The following is a 20,310-nucleotide window of genomic DNA, read 5'->3' on the forward strand; positions in this document are numbered from 1 at the left end:
AAAACTCCTATCACATATTATGTTTTAGCTAGTTATAAGCATAAACCAGTATGATAGTGTTGCTATCTTTAAATAATAATCCTAATTACCTATATATTACCTGTTAGTGGGGTTTATTGGCTTGACATTTAGTGTATATTTATTCATTAGGTTTTTTTTATATAATCGCTATTTTTTAATATTCTGTCAAATATCTGCATGGGATTTTTACCATACCATGTTTGCTTAACTGGTGGTTTGCTTTTGTTTTTGTTTTCCATTTGAGTGTCAATTCATTTCTTGATATATTCTCACAGAAGTATGCATACCATTTTTTGCTCCAACAAGGACAGTTTGTTAGTTGATGAGCACTGGAAATAAATATCACTGAACCCACCCACCCCTTGATACTTCTTCCTAAAGATTTTGGTCATGTAAATCACAAAATGAAAAATCGGTGCTTTTAAAAATATTCAAAACTTTCAGTGCAAAATAATGAGTAAGAATTCTTCCTGGCTTTCTATCATGATATTTGTATATGCAACTGAAAGAACTTTAATTTGAATGTAGAATATTTTTGGTTCGGGCTGATTTGGTTAATTTGATTTGGTTTTTGGTATTGAAATGGATTTCTGATTCCCGATGGAATAGTTGTTCTGATCAGTCATTATTTCTTCCTTTTCCTAAGGAGAAAAAAACAAAAAAACAAACAAACAAAAAACTGCCATTAGAAAGTTTATATTAGTAAGTCCCAAATATTTGACTTTGTAGGGTATTTGCAAACCAGAGAGTATTACATTAACTTAATTTAGTATTCCTGAAAAGCAATATTTTCAAATAAGTAGCAACCAAAGTAACAGTATAGGGAATGTCTTTTGCACATGACAATTTTTAACAAGGTAGTTCTTACCACTCTCAACTGAACGTGTTTATTAACAACTCTCCAAATTTATCAACTTTTAGAAACCCAAGAGTGAAGCATTGGACTTAAGGGATCATTTTGCAATTGAAGTAAATCTTGTCCTTACACCTGTATCTCACACTTAATACATGTAGCAATACTTCGTATCTTCCTATCAAAATTATTTGTTAAGTGATTTAGTTAATGGCTGATAAATATTTTGTAAAACATAAAATTGTACAGAAAAAAATATTAATTTGTATTTATTTTTATTGTTTTTTAGCATAGACACTATATTGATGCTCCTTTTTTGCCAGAATTATTGGAAGTGCCTCTTGATTATATATATATATATATATATATATATATATATATATATATATATATATATATGTTACAGTAAACATATACTCAAAATTATTAGAATTGTGTCACAGATGATCAATGTGGATGTTACAATGTGAAAATAATGTATAATATAAATATAATTCTGTGGTATTATGTTTGATGTAGTTATTTGTACAATCCAAGCCCCCCATCCAGTTTTGAAGGCATCCTTCCCTCTCATATCCAAATGCAGTGGTTTGTGCCCAGCTATACATGCTATAGTGAGACATCTGCTGGACTCCTACAATTCCTAAGGACTCCTGGGGGCTTTTTCCCCCATGATCACATTTCCTTGCCTATTGCTGATGAATTCTTAGTTTCATCTCTCTGTAACTAAGCTGTGTTCTTTGTCTAATCAAATAGTTAACACCATAATCAACATACCTAGATTTCTGGCATTCAGCTGCAGAGTTCTATAAAATAGCTCTGCCATTGATCCTATAAATACTACAATTTGTCCTATACGGATTGTCTGTTGATGCCTAATACATGGGATATTTGGTTGTACAGACTCAGAATAATTCTTGTTCTGCATCTTTGAAAGCTTTTAAGAAAACTGAACGATTCAAAACATTCAGAGTGTTTTAACTAACTCAAACATACAGTCTTCAGACAAAAAAAAAAAAAGCAAATATGATTTTTATCCACAGTTTTCAAGGAATTAATTCTTTAAGCTACACATACAGATTTCCCTCATTCCCTGTTAGGCAAAATCCCTGCTCCTAAACTTGGTATATTTGTAGCTTTCTTCACTTTGGCCCCAAACTATCCCTCACCAAAGGAACTAACCATCTATCATTTGTATTTCTGTGTCTTAGGCAAGTTATTATCAGTGGAGTATTTACACACACTGTATATGTATATTTTCTTTCTTTTGTATACACATACATACTTCCAATCACAGACAGCACAAAAGGGCGGAAGATTGACAGTATCTTCTTGAGTTGTAAACTTTATCCCTCTCCCAAGGCTTTCCTTTTACAGTGATGTCCTCAGTGGGAAGGAAGCAATATCTGGAAATTCCAGTCCCAACCTTCATCTCCTTCCTGCAGCTAGGTGCTATCAAAACTGTTTGTAGGTAAGCAAATGTTCATTTACATGGTTGGGTAAGAGAAGTGATGATAGGTATCTTCTAATGGCTCCTGAGATTCAGCCCAGGGCAAAGGGATGACCATAGCCACTGCCTTGGAGATCAGTTTAGTGTGTCCTGGGTCAGCTCTACAGATCACCCCTATGCCTGCTGAGCCACGTGAGGTGGAGCTCGGGATATGGGTACACCCCAACCAATGAAAAGAAAAATGAAATAAAATCAGTTCTTAAATAATTAGAAACTCTTCTGCTTATTAGGATCGATTTAAGCTTATTTAATCCTGAAGCTACTTCAGGTCCTGATCATTCTTTCTGACATCATTGCTGGCTTTATAAAGGAGCCCAAGGTCCACTTCTGGTGAAATTTGTCAGATTTGAAGAATTATCAGGCTGCCCATGCTGGCTGAGATCTTTTGGGCTATTGGGGCCAGTTAGAGCTGGATGGGCATGGGGAGAACATATTGGTTCATACTTTGTGCTTACTCTACTGTCAATTTGACTGCCTTTTCCCTATAAGATGCCAAAGGTGAATTCAGAGAAGTCCTGGTCTTCAGAGAGTGCAAAGTAGTTAACGATTATGTAATCATTTTCTATTTGTGCTATAATCAATTGCCACAAACTTGGTGGCTTCAAACCAACAATCAATTACCACAACAATGGTGACTTATTGGGTCAGAGCTTGGCCAGTCAGAAGTCTAAAGGGACTTGGCAGGACTCTCTTTCTGGTCTCTCACAAGACTGAAATCAAGTGTTTGCCAAAGTGTTTGCCAGCCCGGACTCCTCTCTGAAGTCTCTAGAATCCACTTCTAAACTCATTTAGGTGGTTGGCAGAATGCAGTTCCTTGTGGTATAGGACTGAGGTCCCCCATTCCTTGCCAGCTGATGTCTGAGAGCCTTTCTCAGGGTCTTCAGGCAACTTCCTTCCTGTAGGCATTGCTTCTCTCACCGCTCGTCATCTTCAAACTGGTGATGTCACCTGATTCCTTCTTACACTTTGAGACTTTCTGACTTCTGCTGCATCCTTCTGTCTCCAGCTAGGAAAGTTCTCTCCTTTTAAGGGCTCATGTTATGATATTGGGCCCAGATAATCCAAGATGATCTCCCTACTTTAAGATCTTTAATTACATTTGAAAAATCTCTTGCCATGTAACTTAGCATATTTATAATTTTCTGGGGATGATGGGGTGGACTTCTTTGGGGGCTATAATTATGTCTTCTACAAATCATGACTAGGATGAGGAACACAGTGAAAATAAAGAAGGCATATGAACCACATGGTTATTCCACATGATGGAAGCTCATGCCCACAGTGAAACTTCGGGGAAGGTACAGAGATTTCCCATATACCCCTGCCGCCTGTACACTCAGCCTTCCCCATTACCAGTCTCACTATCAGAGTGGCACAGTTGTTACCATTAATGAACTTACCATTTATGGACCATTTATGAACACATCATAAATCACCCAAAGTCCATTATTTTACCTTAGGATTCACTTGGTGTTGTACATTATAAGGGCTTGGACAAATGTATAATTACATGTATCTGTCCTTATGGTATCATACAGAGTATTTTCACTGCCTTAAAAATCCTCTGTGTTCTGCCTGTTCATCGCCGCCAGCCCTAACCTCTGCCCATCACTGGTCTTTCACTATCTTCATACTTTTATCTTTTCCAGAATGTCATATAGTTGGAATCATACAGTATGTAGCCTTTTCAGGTTGGTTTCTCTCACTTAGAAATAAGCATTTAAAGTTCCTCCATGTCTTTTCATGGCTGGATAGCTCATTTCTTTTTAGTACTGAATTCTATTCCACTGTCTGGATGGACCACAGTTTGTTTATTTACTTACCTGCTGAAGGACAAAATGATTACTTGCAAGTTTTAGCCTTTATGAATAAAGCTGTTAAAAATATCTGTGTTGCAGGTTTTTGAGTGGATGTAAGTTTTCAACTCTTTGAGTAAATACCAATAAGTGTGGTTGCTGGATCTTATGGGAAGAATATGTTTAGTTTTGTAAGATTCCACTAAACTGTTTTCCAAAGTGTGTGTACCATTTTATATTCCCACCAGCAATGAGTGAGAGTCCCTGTTGCTTTAAGTCCTTACCAGCATTTGGTGTTGTCAGTGTTCTGGAATCTGGCCATTCTAATAGGCGTGTATTGGTGTCCTACTGCCACTTTAACTTGCATTTCCCTGATGACTAATGATGTGGAACATCTTTTCATATACTAATTTACCATCTTTATATCCTCTTTGATGAGGTGTCTTTTAAGGTCTATGGTCCATTTATTAATTGGACCCATTTCCTTTCTTTCTTGCACTTTTGGTTGGGAAAAAAAAATAGTTGTTTGTCTTAATGAGAGTCTCCATTTTGGGTTTTGCTGATTGCACCTTTATAGTTTCGTTTAGCATGTTCTTCTCTTCCTTGCATTTCTTCTTTTTTTCCCCACACATTTATTGATTTTTGAGAGAGCGCAAGCAGGGGAGGGGTAGAGAGAGTGTGGGACAGAAGATCTGAAGTGGGCTGTGTGCTGACAGCAGAAAGCCGGATGCACGGCCCAAACTCATGAACCATGAGATCATGACTTGATCCAAAGTCGGAGGCTTAACCAACTGAGCCACCCAGGCATTCACTCCTCTCTTCCCTGCATTTCTTAAGAACTGATATTTAGATCTAAACTGAGGTTTGGTAAGATTTTTTTTGGACTAGGGAAGAGTGCTATTTCAGAGGTGATATTTCAAGTTTCTAGAGTCCATTGAGATATTTAAAATAGCTCCTTCTTTTTTGTATTGTTATTGATCGTTGGTGACCATTACCTAGATGCATTAATTCATTAGGGGTTTGAAAATTATGGTATTCTAGTTCTTTCATCCTTTTTTTGTTCATTATTTGGAATATTTCTATAGAGAAAAAAATCTCTTCACATTTTAATGATTCTAATGACTAGGAAAGACAGGATAAATGTAATTTTTCTCCTAAGTACCAGTTTTAGATGTATTGAAGTGGTTCCTTAGAAGCATCCAGAGTTTAACATGTTCTTTTTTTGGAGTGCTATGAATTCATGAATTTAAACATTCTATATATTTCAACCATTACAGTTACTTTTCTTAATGATGAAAATTTCCTACAGTTGGTTAGTGGGAGCTTGTTCAAATTCGCCCATGAGTTACTGGGGCACAATCTAGTCTTCAAGGCCTCCCTGCTTTTTTGTATGACAAATATTCTGGGCTCATCTTATATTCTCAGACCTGGTAGTAATCACATATTGAGAAGCCATAATTCCTTTTTTATAGCATTTATAGACCCAATTCAGTGCTGGTTGCACTTATTGCTACTGGTTGATGATTGGTTTTAGACCTTTTCAGTGCAGAGAGCTAAGATATATATCACTCAGACTGAAAACTCCTGGTTCAAATATAGGACTACCAAGTTTTTCTTAACCTGGTTCATCTTAAATTATAAATGACATTTTAAGCTATGAGCCTGGATGAGGTGATTTGGGAGTATATGTAGATAGGGCAAAGAAGATATTCTAAGGACTGAACTGTGGAGTGCTGTGGCAATGAATATTAACAGGAAATGACCACTTAGCCAGGAGGAAAACAAAGAGAGTGTGGAGTTATAAAAACCGGGTGAAGAGAATGGATTAAAGAGAAGGACACAATCAATGGTATGCAATTCTGCTAATAGCTCAATGAAGATGAAGCCCAGAAACTGCTGAATTTATTAATATGAAGGCCTTTGATGTTATTTATGAAAGTAGTTGTGGTAGAGTTGTGGAGGCAAAAAAAAAAAAAAAAAAAAAACAGAGTTGGTGGGACAAGAATTGGAGAAGAGGAATTTTAGGTAAGGAGTACAGATGAAAGCTTGGTCTTAGAAACATGGACCATACAACCATAGGAATAGAAGAGGAAACAAATCAGATGAATACAAATGCAGATGGAGAGTAAAGGTGGTGGGGGAAGAGTACAATATTTCTCTCCTGATTTCATCAGTGAGTTCCCTAAGCAAGGTCATCAGCTGATAATGAAAGTTGGGAAAGAAATGTTGAGGGTATGAGAGAAGTCATTTGGAAGAAAGGGAAAGGGATTAGGTTATTAAAAGTTATGCTTAACAATGCCTCTAAGACCCAGTGAGGTCAGTGGTCATAAATTTAAGATAAGCCCTTATGTCATGTTAATGAGTTTTTCTTCAACTATTTAAAACAGTGTGGGTGTAAATACAGAGTAGAGAGAAATTTGAATTTAACCCAACTGTGGTTTGTCAAGGAAGAACAAATTGACCAATGGACAAAGGAAGTGATGCGCTGTGCAAGTGAGTGATTAAAACAGTTATGTGAAACAACTCAGGTAAGGAGGGAAATGACAATATGAATGATATGGGTTAAGTTGTGTCCTCCCCACTGAAAACATGTTGAAATCCTAATGCCCTGTATCAGTGAATGTGACCTTATTTGGAAATAGGGTCTTTGCAGATGTGATCAAGTTAAGATGGGCACTGGAATGGGTCCTCATTCACTATGACTGTCCTTTTCAGAATAGGAGAAGACAGAGACACATAAGAGACAATGGTCATGAGACAATAGAGGCAGAGATTAAAGTAATGAATCTACGATTCCAACAATTGTCAACAAACATTGACGGTAGAAGAGAAGGAAGAATCCCTTCTTTAGGTTTCAGAGGGAGCATGGCTCTGCTGACACCTTAGTTTTGGACTTTTAGCTTCCAAAACTGAGATAATAAAGTTCTGCAGTTGTAAGCTCCCCAGTTTGTGGGGGCTTTGTTAATGCAGCCCTAGAAAACTCATTCATTTATGGTTAATTTCACACCACAGCAGCAGAGGTGAGTGGTTATGGTAAAGTTTATATGGCCTGCAAAACCTAAAACACTTACTATTTGACCCTTTGCAGGAAAAGTTTGCTGATCTAAAATATGGAAGTAGGATATAGTCCAATGAAAGACTACATATGAGAAGTGCTGAATATTGTGTAAAGTAAGTAGTATGTACATTCAAAACTGTAACTTTAACTGTGGACTGAAGAGGTCAGAAAAGGAATCATGTTAGAGAGTGAACTTGAGTAAGCTGAGGATAGACCAAATTACACTCTCGGGAAAATTCCATTTGTTGGTGAGGAAACGTAGGCTCTTTGCACTTTGGGATAGTAAACACTGCTTCCCTTTGAATGCACTAATGGCCACACTGTTAAACACATTGAAAATACAAGACCTATTGCAATGCTTGCTCACTAGCAAAAGCTAGTTTGATTGCTAAAATAAAATATTTGGTCTTTCAGAATCTGAATGTACCATTGCCTCATTGTAAGATTTATCACTTTATTTGTATCCTTTTTTTTTCATTTGTAGTGAAATGTGCTTATAACCTTTGATTTTTGGTTAATGATCCTTACCATTGTGTGAACTGAAATTGTATATGTAATGATGATACTTTCTAGTCATTTATAACATTTTGTTATTTGGAATATACTTCTGAATAGCTCATATAATTTAATCTTTAAGAGACCCCCATGAATCTATTTTATTTTGAATAAAAATTCTGCTTCACAGAGGAAGAAGCTGAAATTCAGTAAAGTTTAGTGACCAGGTCAGAGTCACAGCCATTTAAGAATATGATGGATCTTGGATGATACCCGATAGCAAATTCATTTATTACCATAACCAAATGCAAGCTGATATGGCTCAGAATCCTCCTAAAATGGTAATCTTGGAAAAAGAATTTATTGTAATTTGAGAATTTTTCAGTGCAAGGAGTTCTCTCTCCTTAGAATTTAGATAGCATAAACAAGTGGATGCTGAAAAATCCAATGTTGTTTTGTTTTTTTCTTTTTCTATTGGGTCCTTATAAATTGTGGATGTGAGCAACTGATCCTGTGTCTGAGAATTAACTCTTTCTAGAAAGAACTCTGCAGAGCCTTGATCCTGACCTGGTATGTGTTCCCTAAGATTCTAGAATCCCAGTGGGAAAAGAAACCACACAGAGATTTAGCCTATGAGCCTTTTTTTTTCTTTTTAAACAGAAGTATCCCAATGATGTCTCAAGGAGCAGCTGGCTTAAAAACTTCTTGGAAGGAGAAGGAGGGATCTTTGTTACAGACTTCCGCCCCTCCTCCTGCTTCTGTTCCCTTCCCCTCTGCCCCCTGCAGAGTTTTGTTTCTGGGAATCAGCAAGTAAGATCACAAGTGGTCTTTTCTCTTTTCACTCTCTCCCATACAGAAAGCTTTATCACGTGTGGCCTTAAACTTGCAGCAAATTGCAAAGAAATGGCTCAAAAGCTTCAGCTCTCTCTGTGCCCTGGGAGCTGAGATGCACGTCAGTGGCTTTGCCAGCGTGGCCTGTTCTCTGCAGACTGCCAGAGAAAAGAGGCCAGGAGGAAAGAGGAAACAGTCGAAATTGCCCAGGGGTGAGACCATGCCCTTCATCTTTTCTTTCCCCTAATTTGCTCTGTCTGTGTCCATCCAGGCTCTCCCCACCTGGCAGAACTGCTCAGAGCTGCTGTAGAATTCACCCCAGTTTCCTCTTTCAGTCTGTGGACTGGGGTCCAGCCTCTTGCTGAGCAAGTTGAGAGGAATTGGCTGTCTTTGATCTCCACCTCCAGGTAAGATTTAGTTCTCTGCTTTTGTATTTTGTGACTATCACACCAGATTCTCATAGGAGAGCAGCTAATAAACCCTTCAGTTCTGCACTACAAGTATCTTATCCATACACACCATTAAAATTGGGCCCTTGTCAGGTTAATAGAAATAGGAAAGGACACAGGTTAAAGTCAGATCAACTCAGATCTGGGTTCAAATTTTGACTCTGATGCTTATTGGTTGGGTAGTTCTTGACAAGTCACTTAACAGCTCTGAGTTGTATAATTTTCTATAAAATGGGAATTCTAATGCTAACCTTGCTGAGTTGTTTTAAGGATCAGCCAAAAGTATATAATTCACCTGGCACATAAATAGTACTTGTTAAATCTGAATCTGACACAAACAATTACTTGCATTAGGGGGCTTAGCTTTCTTAACAACTCACAGTTCGTATTAGCAAGTACCATGAGATTATTTGGTGTCCAGAAGACAAGCTAGTCCAGAGGGTTTCCTCATGAGAGTAAAAGAAGAGGGTGTTGGGGGTTGCTCTCTGACTTTCTCTCTGGCAGTCTTTGGAGTTTGACTGTGGATGGAATCTATGTCACAGGATTAGGGCACAGAGCTTCAGGGCTTCTATGTGATCCAATTACACCTTTTCAGGCCATCTATGCTCTTTCAAGACCGGAAGATTCATTTTCAAACTCATATGAACAGAGAATTCTGTCGTGTTTTTTTTTTTTAAGTGAAAAAAATGAAAAGCGATTGGCTTCTTTTTCTTTGGCCTCCAGAGTAAGATCTACTCCAACCCAGGATGTTGGATGAAAACTTTGCCATAACTCTTTTCCTGGAGGAATCTGTTCAAGTGGTGGAAGAACAATTAAGGATTTGCCAAATGCAAATCCTTCTAAATAGTTGTGTGCCTTTGCTCTACTGCTGCAACTGCAAATGAATAGAGAGAGGGAGAAAATCTGGAGGATCTTTCCATTCATGTCCTTGAGCTTTCCTTCTTCTTCTCACACAGGAATGAAGAGCTCAATACTCATAAACATGGTGTCCTTGAAACAGACTATTCTTGAGGTGATATGCAAATTAGCCATCAAGATGAAATGACATTTTCAGTGAAAATGTCCAGTGCCAGTGTTTTAAGCTGAATCCTATTTTGCCCTAACACAACATCAACTAAGATGACTATAGTTTTCTTATTTTTGTCATTACTTCTAGATTAGAGTGATTTTTGGGGCAACACTCCCAAATATAAGAAGACAGTGTGTTTTGGTGTCTCAAGATTTTAATATTGTTTGCAACATGATTGTTTTTCTCTTTAACATTAGTATTCTAGATGTAACCTTTAAATCTTTTAAAGATAGATTTATTAAAAGTGATAGTATATTTAATTATTAAAGAATTTGTTCTGGTCCATTGGCTTTATTATAACTAGCCAGAAATAATATATTGAAGCTCTGAAACAGTAGGCCAATTTGAATTAAATTTAAATTTTTTCTGGTATATATTTCTTGCTTGGTGATATTTTTACATCTTTAATGTTTAAAATATTTTTGTATGTTCATTATAGAAACATTAGGAAATATGAAACACAAAACATTTTTAAAACATTGCCTACAGTGTCACCAACCAGAAATAATGTGTTAACTTTTTCTTTATATCTAGACTTTCTGAAACTTCGTTTCTATGGATATACACATGTGAAAATGTATGCTTCTGTTGTAAAATAGCGTATTATGTATATTGTTTTATACCATGAAGTTTTAAAATCAGCTCTATAATAAAAATATTCTATATAGCTGTATTTTCTTCTTTACACTAATTTCTAAAGGCTTCAAAAGATTTCCTTGCATAAATAGACCATAATTTGTTAGACATTTAGGTCATTTAGATGTTTTGACTTATTATTATTATTATTATTATTATTATTATTATTATTATTATTGGCAGTGTGTCTCCAGCAATTTAATGAAGGTACAGGTACTCAGTAGTCTTTTAGCAGAGAAACCTATGCAACATTGCATAACCCAATGTTTCTCAGACTCCTTTTTCATTGTTCTGACAAAACATTGTTCTGGAAAACTAGTTTCAGTGACTCAGTGGACATAAGAAGTTGGCCTTGGGTATCAGAACATGGTAAAGAAGAATCTCTATGTCCTTAGTTTCTTAGAAGTTGTGTTTGTTTTTTTTTAAATCAGAAATGGATGTTAAATTTTATCACCTGGTGTTTGGCATCTACTGAAACTTTATTATTTTTTTATTTTTATTTTTTTCAGCTTTCTTGAGATGTGACTGACAAAAATTGTCTAAATTTATGATGTACAATGTGATGTTTTGATATTCATTATAACACGTAACATTATAAATGTATACATTCATTAATGTAATGATTTGGTAAATAAAATTCCTAATATGAATTGTTACATTTGTAAACTAGATCCTAATTACAGAATATAAATTAATTTGGATTTACTAGTATTTTATTTAAAATTTTAGCATCTCTAAGTTTCACCTGAAGTGTTTTTTTTTTCCTTGTGCTATCTAAATGAGATTTTGCTCAATATAACTCTGACATTTTTAAATGAATACAGATTTCATCTGTTTTAATTACCTAATATTTTCTCTTTGAAGGGTATCCCTTACTAAAGTACTCCTTAATATTTTTGTTTAAGGGATCTGTCCTTAGTATTTTTGCTTAGAGGATAGTTTCAGGGTATTTTTGTTAATGGTTCCCTTGGCTATTTTTCTTTTCTCGGCTGTATCAGTACAGGTAATTAATATTTGCCAGAAAGGTATCTATTTGGTCAAGACTTTGAAGTTATTTCTATATATTGTGCATAATTTCTATGTTTTATACTTATAAACATCTATGTATAGAGCTCACTGATATTGTATTCTTGGGTCTTTGTCTTTTTTTTTTTTAATCTTTATTTATTTTTGAGAGAGAGAGCATGAGCAGGGGAGGGGCAGAGAGACAGGGAGACACAGAATCTGAAGCAGGCTCCAGGCTCTGAGCTGTCAACACAGAGCCCAACATGGGGCTCGAATTCAAGAACTGCCATATCATGACCTGAGCTGAAGTGGGATGCTTAGCTTAACCACTGAGCCACCCAGGCACCCCAATGGGTCTTTGTCTTTTGATCTTGCTTAGTATTATCTGCTCTTTGTTTAGTTCTTTGGTTTTTAACTTTTTTCTGTTTCAATTTTCCTTGCCCATTTCTTAAAAGTTAAATTTACATATCAAATAATCTAAAAATCAAATAATCTAAAAATCTAATACTAAAAAAAAAAAGAAAGAAAGAAACAGGCCCTTGGTTTACCCTTCTCAACTCATATCTCACTCCCTAGAGGAATCCCCTCCAGTTTTAATTGTTCAGGTCTTACTTTTGATATTTAATTCCATATTTCAAAATAAATTCTTGATTTTTCAGTTTTGAGAAATTATCTATGAATTCAAACTGTGAAGGATGAGGTTTAGGAAACACAGAATAAGTATTACATAAAGTCAAGGTAATATATTCATAGGCAGAATAAGCCTAAATTTCTAAGTACATTAAATTTTACTCCTAATGTTATTCCTTTAATTAGTTTTATGAGAATATGCAAGATTTCTATTAACATACAAATGCATCATTAGGGTGATCCAGAAGTTATTTTGTTTTTTCAATCTCTTCACTTAATTTATTTTTTCAGGCAGGTATTAAGCCATGCAGAATCCTAAAAAAGTAAATACGGATATGAATAGGAGAAAATAGGTTCAGAGCATGTGAAACTGTCCAGGGCTTGGTAAGGACAGGAGGATGGAAAATTAAACATAGGAAGGGAGGCCATCTTTTTTTAAGGCACTAAAGTAACTTTTGCCTGAATTAAATGTAAGCCTGAGGCACAAATCATGCTGCTTCCTTGTGTGTCAAACTAAAATGATACATAAATTGGTCCTCTTCTCTTTTTTGCCATATTTTAAACCTTACTTTGGATGCTGCAGACCTATAGGAATAACAGTGTGCTACAGGGACCTATAAGGGACATCAATCTTTTCTACCCATTCTGTTAAGATAGATTAAAAGGCTTTAATGACTTAATTTTAATGAATCAATATTCAAATGGTTGAATTCCTCTTCCTTTCCTGCTTGCTTCTAGTTTAAGCTGGCAAGACCACAAAGTTTACAAAATTCTGCCTCGTTATTTATTCCAAAGACAACATTTAAATTTATTCTTTGCCATAATGAGGCTTAAGCTGGAGGGATTGAGAAAGAATGTTGGCTACAGAGCCCTGATAGCTGGATTAGTTAATCAAATATACTGGTCAATTTTAATTGAAAAATTTTGCCAACTTACTGTGGTAAAATAAGGTAGCTTATATCAAACTATGTCTCCAGAATTGTGATCTGTGAAATAAAAACATTATTTAATAAACAGTGGATTTGAATTTTTGTTTTGTTTTGTTTTTTTACTGTCAGAAGCAACCTTGACAGGATCAGAGTCAAGGAATATTTTCATAATGGACACTTCATCCAAAGAAAATATCCAGTTATTCTGCAAAAGTTCAATGCAACCTGTCGGGCGACCTTCCTTAACAACAGAATATTCTTCCTCAAAGGAGAAACAACAGTGCTGTGGTGAACTGAAGGTAACAAGCAGTTCAACAGTAAACAACAAATAACCCTATGTAGTGAACTAAAGAGTAACAAAGAATTAGGCGGGGGGGGGGGGGGGGTGGTGTTGGGGGGAATTATTTGGTGGAGTCCATGTTTTTGACTCTCCATCCAGATGTTCGCTACACAATTTTATAATTCATGTTTCTAGCAATTACATATTTTCCATATGTAGTTAGAAGCAAGAATTTTTTTTTCCTTTTTAAAAAGCGATCTTAGATGCAACTTATTGAAACCACACTTTATCAGGCAGTGAAAGCAGTCTCTCTCTACCATGTACGTTGTTACTGCATATTACTTTCAGGCCCCATTTGAATGCCCCTCCTAAACTGAAATGAGAGAGAAGAAACTAATGTTTATTCAATTTCTACCATGTACCAGATATTATGCTAAGTACAGTGATAGCATTTAATCTATGAAATGTCCATCTATTCCTGTTTTGTAAATGAAAATTTTGAACTTTCCTTGCTGCACAGTAAGGGGTAGCATTGCTTTTTTTTTTTAATTTTTTTAACGTTTTATTTATTTTTGAGACAGGGAGAGACAGAGCATGAACAGGGGAGGGTCAGAGAGAGGGAGACACAGAATCTGAAACAGGCTCCAGGCTCTGAGCTGTCAGCACAGAGCCCGACGTGGGGCTCGAACTCATGGACTGAGAGATCATGACCTGAGCTGAAGTCAGCCGCTTAACCGACTGAGCCACCCAGGCACCCCTAGCGTTGCTTTTTAAATGGTGCTCAGTGTGACTCCCAAGTTCCTGTTCTTTCTTTGTACCAAACATTCACTTAGCAAATACATGTGTGTGTTTTCATATAAATGCTCATCTATTCTATGGATATTCCATCACAGACTCAGGTCTGGCAAAATACATAAGCCAGCTATTAAAAAAACATTCATTTGAGAATGAATTTAACTTGAATATGAACTCAAGCACAAGGATAGTAGTTGTACTTTTTTTGGTCTGCTATGTTCCTGCTATGACTGTGAAACAGTCATGAGTACTAGACTTGATAAGATGTTAAGTGTTTGATTTATATCCTTGTTTTATTTTCTTACCTATGTATGGTTCCTTCCACTCTTTGCTTCACCATACAGTGGATCTTTTTTCCAAAGCCAAGACTCCTTCAAGTATTCTTGAGGGGAAGGGGTGGAAAGAAGGGAAAAAGCAGAATTCAATATAAATTCTGAATGAAATATATTTCAGAATTTGTATTTTTAGGAATCTGCATGAGCTTGAGGCTGAAGAAAGCCTGTACCCATCCTTGAGAGAAATCTTCAGTGATAACAAGCTTGTTAGATTGTTCTTGGTTTGCATTCTTGTTTGTCTGTTTGTTTAGTAAGTTTCCACATGTATGTCAAGCTAGAGTCAGACTAAGTGTGACTTGTCATATTTTCCAGGTATTTTTGGGTGCCTTGTCTTTCGTTTACTTTGCCAAAGCATTGGCAGAAGGCTATCTGAAGAGCACCATCACTCAGATAGAGAGAAGGTTTGATATCCCCTCTTCACTGGTGGGAGTTATTGATGGTAGTTTTGAAATTGGTAGGTATTGCAGATACATGGCTTTACTTTTAAGTACAAGGTCTTCTAGGCGTTACTAAATGACATCCTCACTGCATTCTGTTGTTGCTAGGATCAGACTCTCTCTGTAATTTCATGTTTAGACAGAATTTACTAGGACCTGTTACAGTGGAGGCCAGGTGTTCACTATTATATGACACACAATTCAGTTTCCAATCAGAGTGAGAGACTTTCCTAGAGGAGAGGGTGAGATGCTATTGGGATTTTGAGTTAAAAATATTCAGGAACTGTCTTTACAGAAGAGTTCTATATCCTGAAAGCCCTGTGATTCAAAATTTGGAAGAATTCACATGGGTTGTACAAATCTTTATTGTAATGATTTAAGAAGTGAAACCATAAAAGAAGTTTTCTGCCCAGTGACCTAGAAAAAAATCCTATTAACGAGAACAGTAGAGCAAAGCAGGCAAGAAAACTTCTACTCTCATGTGTCTTTGGGTAGCATTTGACTATCGACTTCCTCTTGGCACTTGAAAAGACCAAATGATTTTAGTCACTGTGTTGGAAGTACTTTAAAGAGTATAATTCCACCTAGAGCTTCCTGAATTGATAAGGTACAAGGCTGTAATTCTTAAAATAAAGAATTAGGGTCCTTACTACCTTGGGACTCAGATATATACTTTATGTAGTAAAAGCTCTAATGGCTCCAGTTTCAGCTCATGTGAACTTATAGAAATGTGAGGAAATATTTTTCAACTCTTCAACAATGACTTTTTTAGTTCATCCTGTATATTTCTGTTCTTACTCTGAATATCACAAAACTAATTAAAAGAATGAAAAGGTAACCTTTTACCTTCAGGGTTTTCTTCCCAAATCCTTCTTTCATCATCCTACCAAAAAAATGGGAATGCTTAGGTCAGTACTAATCAAATGTTAATGTACATCCGAATAACTGGGCAACCTGGTGAAAATGCTGATGCTGAGTCTGTAGAAATTGGAATAAGACTCTGCCTTTCTAACAGGCTCCCATATCACATGAAGCTGTTATTCAATGGGCCATACTTTCTGTAGCAAGTGTTTGAAACATCTGATCATATCACTCCCTTGAGTAAATTCTGTAGATAGACCTAGATAGTTGATGTAGTACTTGATGCCTGTCCTGTCTATAGCCCTAAACTGAATGAAGGGCCATGGAGAGTCAAGATAAGGATGACACACGTAATCACAGGAAGAAATGAGTATAAAGAGGCAACTAGTTCTAATTGAAAGAACAAATCACACAAAAAGAAGAAGGAATGAACAGATAGAAAATTATATATCAAGTGGTACTTCTTGCTCACTCTAGATTATAGTATAAAAACATTTTAGAGCTGAAGAGACTTAGAATATGGTCCAAACTTTTTCTTAAGTCCCCAGGTCCTAATGCAACTTGAGAGAGCCTATATTTGATACAGACTACTAACGTTTCACAGGAAGTGACAAAGGACCCTGAGAATAAATTGATATTAATTCTTTCAGACTATTCTAAGGATAGAAGCTGTTTATTGAATTAGATACAGTAAAATGCTTTGAAATCCTCTCACTTCCATTGCAAACCTTTATTCCAAAACATCACTAGGTTTTCTCCAGTTGTTTGCAATCCACAGTTTTTCAGAAAAGTGGGTTTCCTGACCATAATCCTAATTTATTCCTCTTGCCTCTCTCCACATTCCTTCCTTCCAGGATTCTGGATGCACTATCACCATTGTCTCTAGCTCCCATTTCTTCTTTTTTGCAGAACAATCTCATTTATCCTTTGACATCAGTTGGCATTATTATCTAATGTCCACACACCAGGCACTCAGTTTTTTCCCAAATAATGTATTTTTTCAAACCAAAGTCTTTCTCCAGCAATAGCAGAGTTGCCAAGAAAATAAAATGTTTTCTATATTATCACTTCCTAATATTTCCAGATACTCTTTCTTTCAAAAGTTTTCCCATATATTCTTATAAATATTTAAAATTTTTGCTTTTCATATTTTAGTATTTAATCAACTTCATGTAGACATTATAAAAACTTTGTTTTTTAGAGTAGTTTTGGATTCACAGCAAAATTAAGTGGCAGGTACAGAGATTTCTCATATATACCCTACTCCTACCTATACAAAGCCTCCTCCATGAAGACATCCCCCACCAGAGTGGTATATATATTACAACTGATGGACCTACCATAACATTATCGTTCAGAGACCATAGTTCATATTAAGGTTCACTCTTTGTGTTGTATATTCTAAGGGATTGAAAAAAAAAATATATATATATGTATAATGCTAGATATAGCATTATATATCTATCTATATCTATCTATATATATATATATATATATCTATATGTGTGTGTGTATATATGTATATGTATGTGTATATATATATATGTGTATATATGTGTGTGTGTGTATATATATACATACATATATATATATGTATATATATAAAATGCTAGATATCCATGCAAACTACTTTCCCTGCCCTAAAGATCCCTGTGCTCTACCTGTTCTTTCATCATGTTCCCCTACCCTCTGGCAACCACTGATCATTTTACTGCCTCCATAGTTTTGCCTTTTCCAGATTGTCATATAGTTGGAGTCATATAGTATGTAGCCTTTTCAAATTGGCTTCTTTCACTTAGTAATATGCATTTGGGGTTCCACCAAGTATTTTCATAGCTGGATAGCTCATTTCTTTTTAGTGCTGGATAATAATCCATTTTCTGGATAGGCTTTAGTTTATTTATCCATTCATCCACTGAAGGACATCTTGATTGTTTCAAAGCATTGGCAACTATGAATAATGCTGCTATAAACATCCCTGGGCAGGTTTTTGTGTGCACATGTTTTCACCTTCTTTGGGTAAATACCAAAGAGCATAATTGCTGGATCATATGGGGGAAAATATGTTTAGTATTGTAAGAAACTGTCAATTGTTTTCCAAAGCTTCTGTGCCATTTTGCATTCTCACCAGCAATGAACAAGAGCTCCTTTTGCTCCATGCCCTCACCAGCATTTTATACTTTGGATTTTGGCCATTCTAATAAGTGCATAGTGTTATATCATTGGCACCTCAATTTGCAGTTCTCTTATATGACGTTCAAGTTCTTTTCATGTGTTTATTTGCTATCTGTAAATCTTTTTTGGTGACTGTCTGTTATTTGGCCCATTTTTTAATCTCACTGTTTGTGCTTTATTATTGAGTTTTAAGTGTTCTTTGAATATTTTTGATAACAGTCCTTTATCTGATATGACTTTTGCAAATGTCTTCTGTCAGTCTGTGGCTTGTCCTTTTATCCTCTTTTCATTATCTGTCACAGAGCAGAAACTTTTAATTTTGATGAAGGCCAGCTTATCCATTTTTTTTGTCACAGATTGTGCTTTTTATGTTGTATCTAAAAAGTCATCACTAAACCTAAGGTCATCTAGCTTTTCTCCTAAGTTATCTTCTAGAAGTTTTATGGTTTTGCATTTTACATGTCTGTCATATATTTAGACTTTATTTTTATGAAGACTATAAGATTTGTATCTAAATTCATTTTATTGCATGTGGATGTCCAGTTGTTCCAGCACCATTTGTTGGAAGGATTATTCTTGCTCTCTCATACTACATTTGCTCCTTTGTTAAGGATCAGTTAACTACATTTATGTAGGTCTGTTTCTGGTCTATGTATTCTGTTCCACCATCTATTTGTCTATCCGTTCACCACTGTTACACTGTCTTGTTTAATGTGGCTCTATACTATATATTGAAGTTTGGTAGTGTCAATCCTTTAACTTTGTTCTTTTTCAATATTGTGTTGGCTATTCTGGGTCTTTTGCCTCTCCAGGTTGTCAGTTTAGAAGTCAGTCTGTCAGTATCCACAAAATAATTTCCTGGGATTTTGACTGAGATTGAATCAATAGATCAAGTTGAGTAGAACTGGCATCTTGATAATACCAAGTCTTCCTATCCATGAACGTGGAATGCCTCTCTGTTTTCTTAGTTCTTTGATTTCTTTCATCAGAGTTTTTTAGTTTTTCTCACATATATCTCGTACATGTTTTAAGATTTATACCTAAACATTTCATTTTGGGGATGATAAGGTAAATGGTTTTTCAAGTTCATTTGTTCATTGCTGGCATGTAGAAAAGCAGTTGACTTTTGTGTATTAACCTTGTAGCTTGCAATCCTGCTATAATCATTTGTTACTTTCAGAAGTTCCTTTGTCAGTTCTTTTGGATTTTGTACATAGATGATCATATCTTCTGGGAATGAAAACACTTTTATTTTTTCCTTCCACGTCTGTGTACCCTTGCTTCTTTTCCTTGTCCTGTTGTATTAAGTAGGACTCCAATACAGTAATGAAAAGTAATAGTGAGATGGGACATTCTTGCTTTGTACCTGATCTTAGTGGGAAGCTTTGAGTTTTTCATCATTAAGTATGATGTTAGCTATATATTTTTGTAGATATTCTTTGTCAAATTGAGGAAGTTTGTGTCTCTTCCATGTTTATTGAATTTTTATCACGAATGGTTGTTGGATTTTGGTCAAGTGCTTTTCTGCATCTACTGATACGAGCATGTGATTTTTCTTCTTTAGCCTTTTGATGTGATAGATTATATTAATATAATTTCTAATGTTTAACTAGCCTTACATACCTGCGAAAAATCCCACTTGGTCATGGTATATAATTCTGTATATTGTTGGATGTGATTTGCTAATATTTGCTAATATTTTGTTGAGGAATTTTCTACCTGTGTTCATGAGAAATATTAGTATTAGGGCAATGTTGGCCTCCTGGAAATGACTTAGGAAATTTCCCCTCTGCTTATATCTTTTGAAAGAGATTATAGAAAATTGGTATACTTTATTCATTACGTGCTGGGTAAAATCCACTAGTGAATCTTTTGGAGTCTGTGCTTTCTGTTTTAGAGGGTCATTAATTATTGGTTCAATTTCTTTAATAGATACGGGCCTATTTATATTATCTATTTCTTCTTAGGGAAATTTGGCAGATTGTGTCCTTCAAGAAATAGGTCTATTTTATTTAGGTTATCAAATTTGTAGGCATAGAAATGTTCATAATACTCTTTTACTATCTTTAAAAAAAATTTTTTTAAGTTCATTATTTTTTGAAAGAGACAGAGTGTGAACAGTAGAGGGACAGAGAGAGAGGGAGA

General features: G+C 35.6%; 1 protein-coding gene and 1 long non-coding RNA gene across 6 annotated transcripts in view; one reads left to right on the forward strand and one right to left on the reverse strand.

Annotated features, from left to right (window-relative positions):
* Nucleotides 1-20,310, reverse strand: part of LOC122240307 — a 63,367-nt gene continuing 43,057 nt past the window's right edge. Inside the window, exons 2-3 of the long non-coding RNA XR_006219814.1 lie at nucleotides 14,663-14,739; nucleotides 1-662 (exon numbers count right to left, since the gene is read on the reverse strand). This is a non-coding gene — a long non-coding RNA (uncharacterized LOC122240307). The remainder of the gene's footprint in view (nucleotides 663-14,662; nucleotides 14,740-20,310) is intronic.
* Nucleotides 8,218-20,310, forward strand: part of SLCO1C1 (solute carrier organic anion transporter family member 1C1) — a 67,379-nt gene continuing 55,286 nt past the window's right edge. For 3 of the 5 annotated variants that reach the window (XM_042991861.1, XM_042991864.1, XM_042991865.1), the window contains exons 1-5: nucleotides 8,218-8,303; nucleotides 8,394-8,543; nucleotides 8,836-8,971; nucleotides 13,412-13,581; nucleotides 15,005-15,146. In XM_042991861.1, the coding sequence (XP_042847795.1) occupies nucleotides 13,453-13,581; nucleotides 15,005-15,146 (271 nt within the window). In that variant the 5' untranslated portion in view covers nucleotides 8,218-8,303; nucleotides 8,394-8,543; nucleotides 8,836-8,971; nucleotides 13,412-13,452. Of the gene's footprint in view, nucleotides 8,304-8,393; nucleotides 8,544-8,690; nucleotides 8,777-8,835; nucleotides 8,972-13,411; nucleotides 13,582-15,004; nucleotides 15,147-20,310 lie in introns of those variants that run through there. The other 2 variants (XM_042991863.1, XM_042991862.1) reach the window with 2 other exon arrangements.

This window comes from Panthera tigris, chromosome B4 (assembly GCF_018350195.1).
Source record: "Panthera tigris isolate Pti1 chromosome B4, P.tigris_Pti1_mat1.1, whole genome shotgun sequence".
NCBI classification, from domain to species: Eukaryota; Metazoa; Chordata; class Mammalia; order Carnivora; family Felidae; genus Panthera; species Panthera tigris.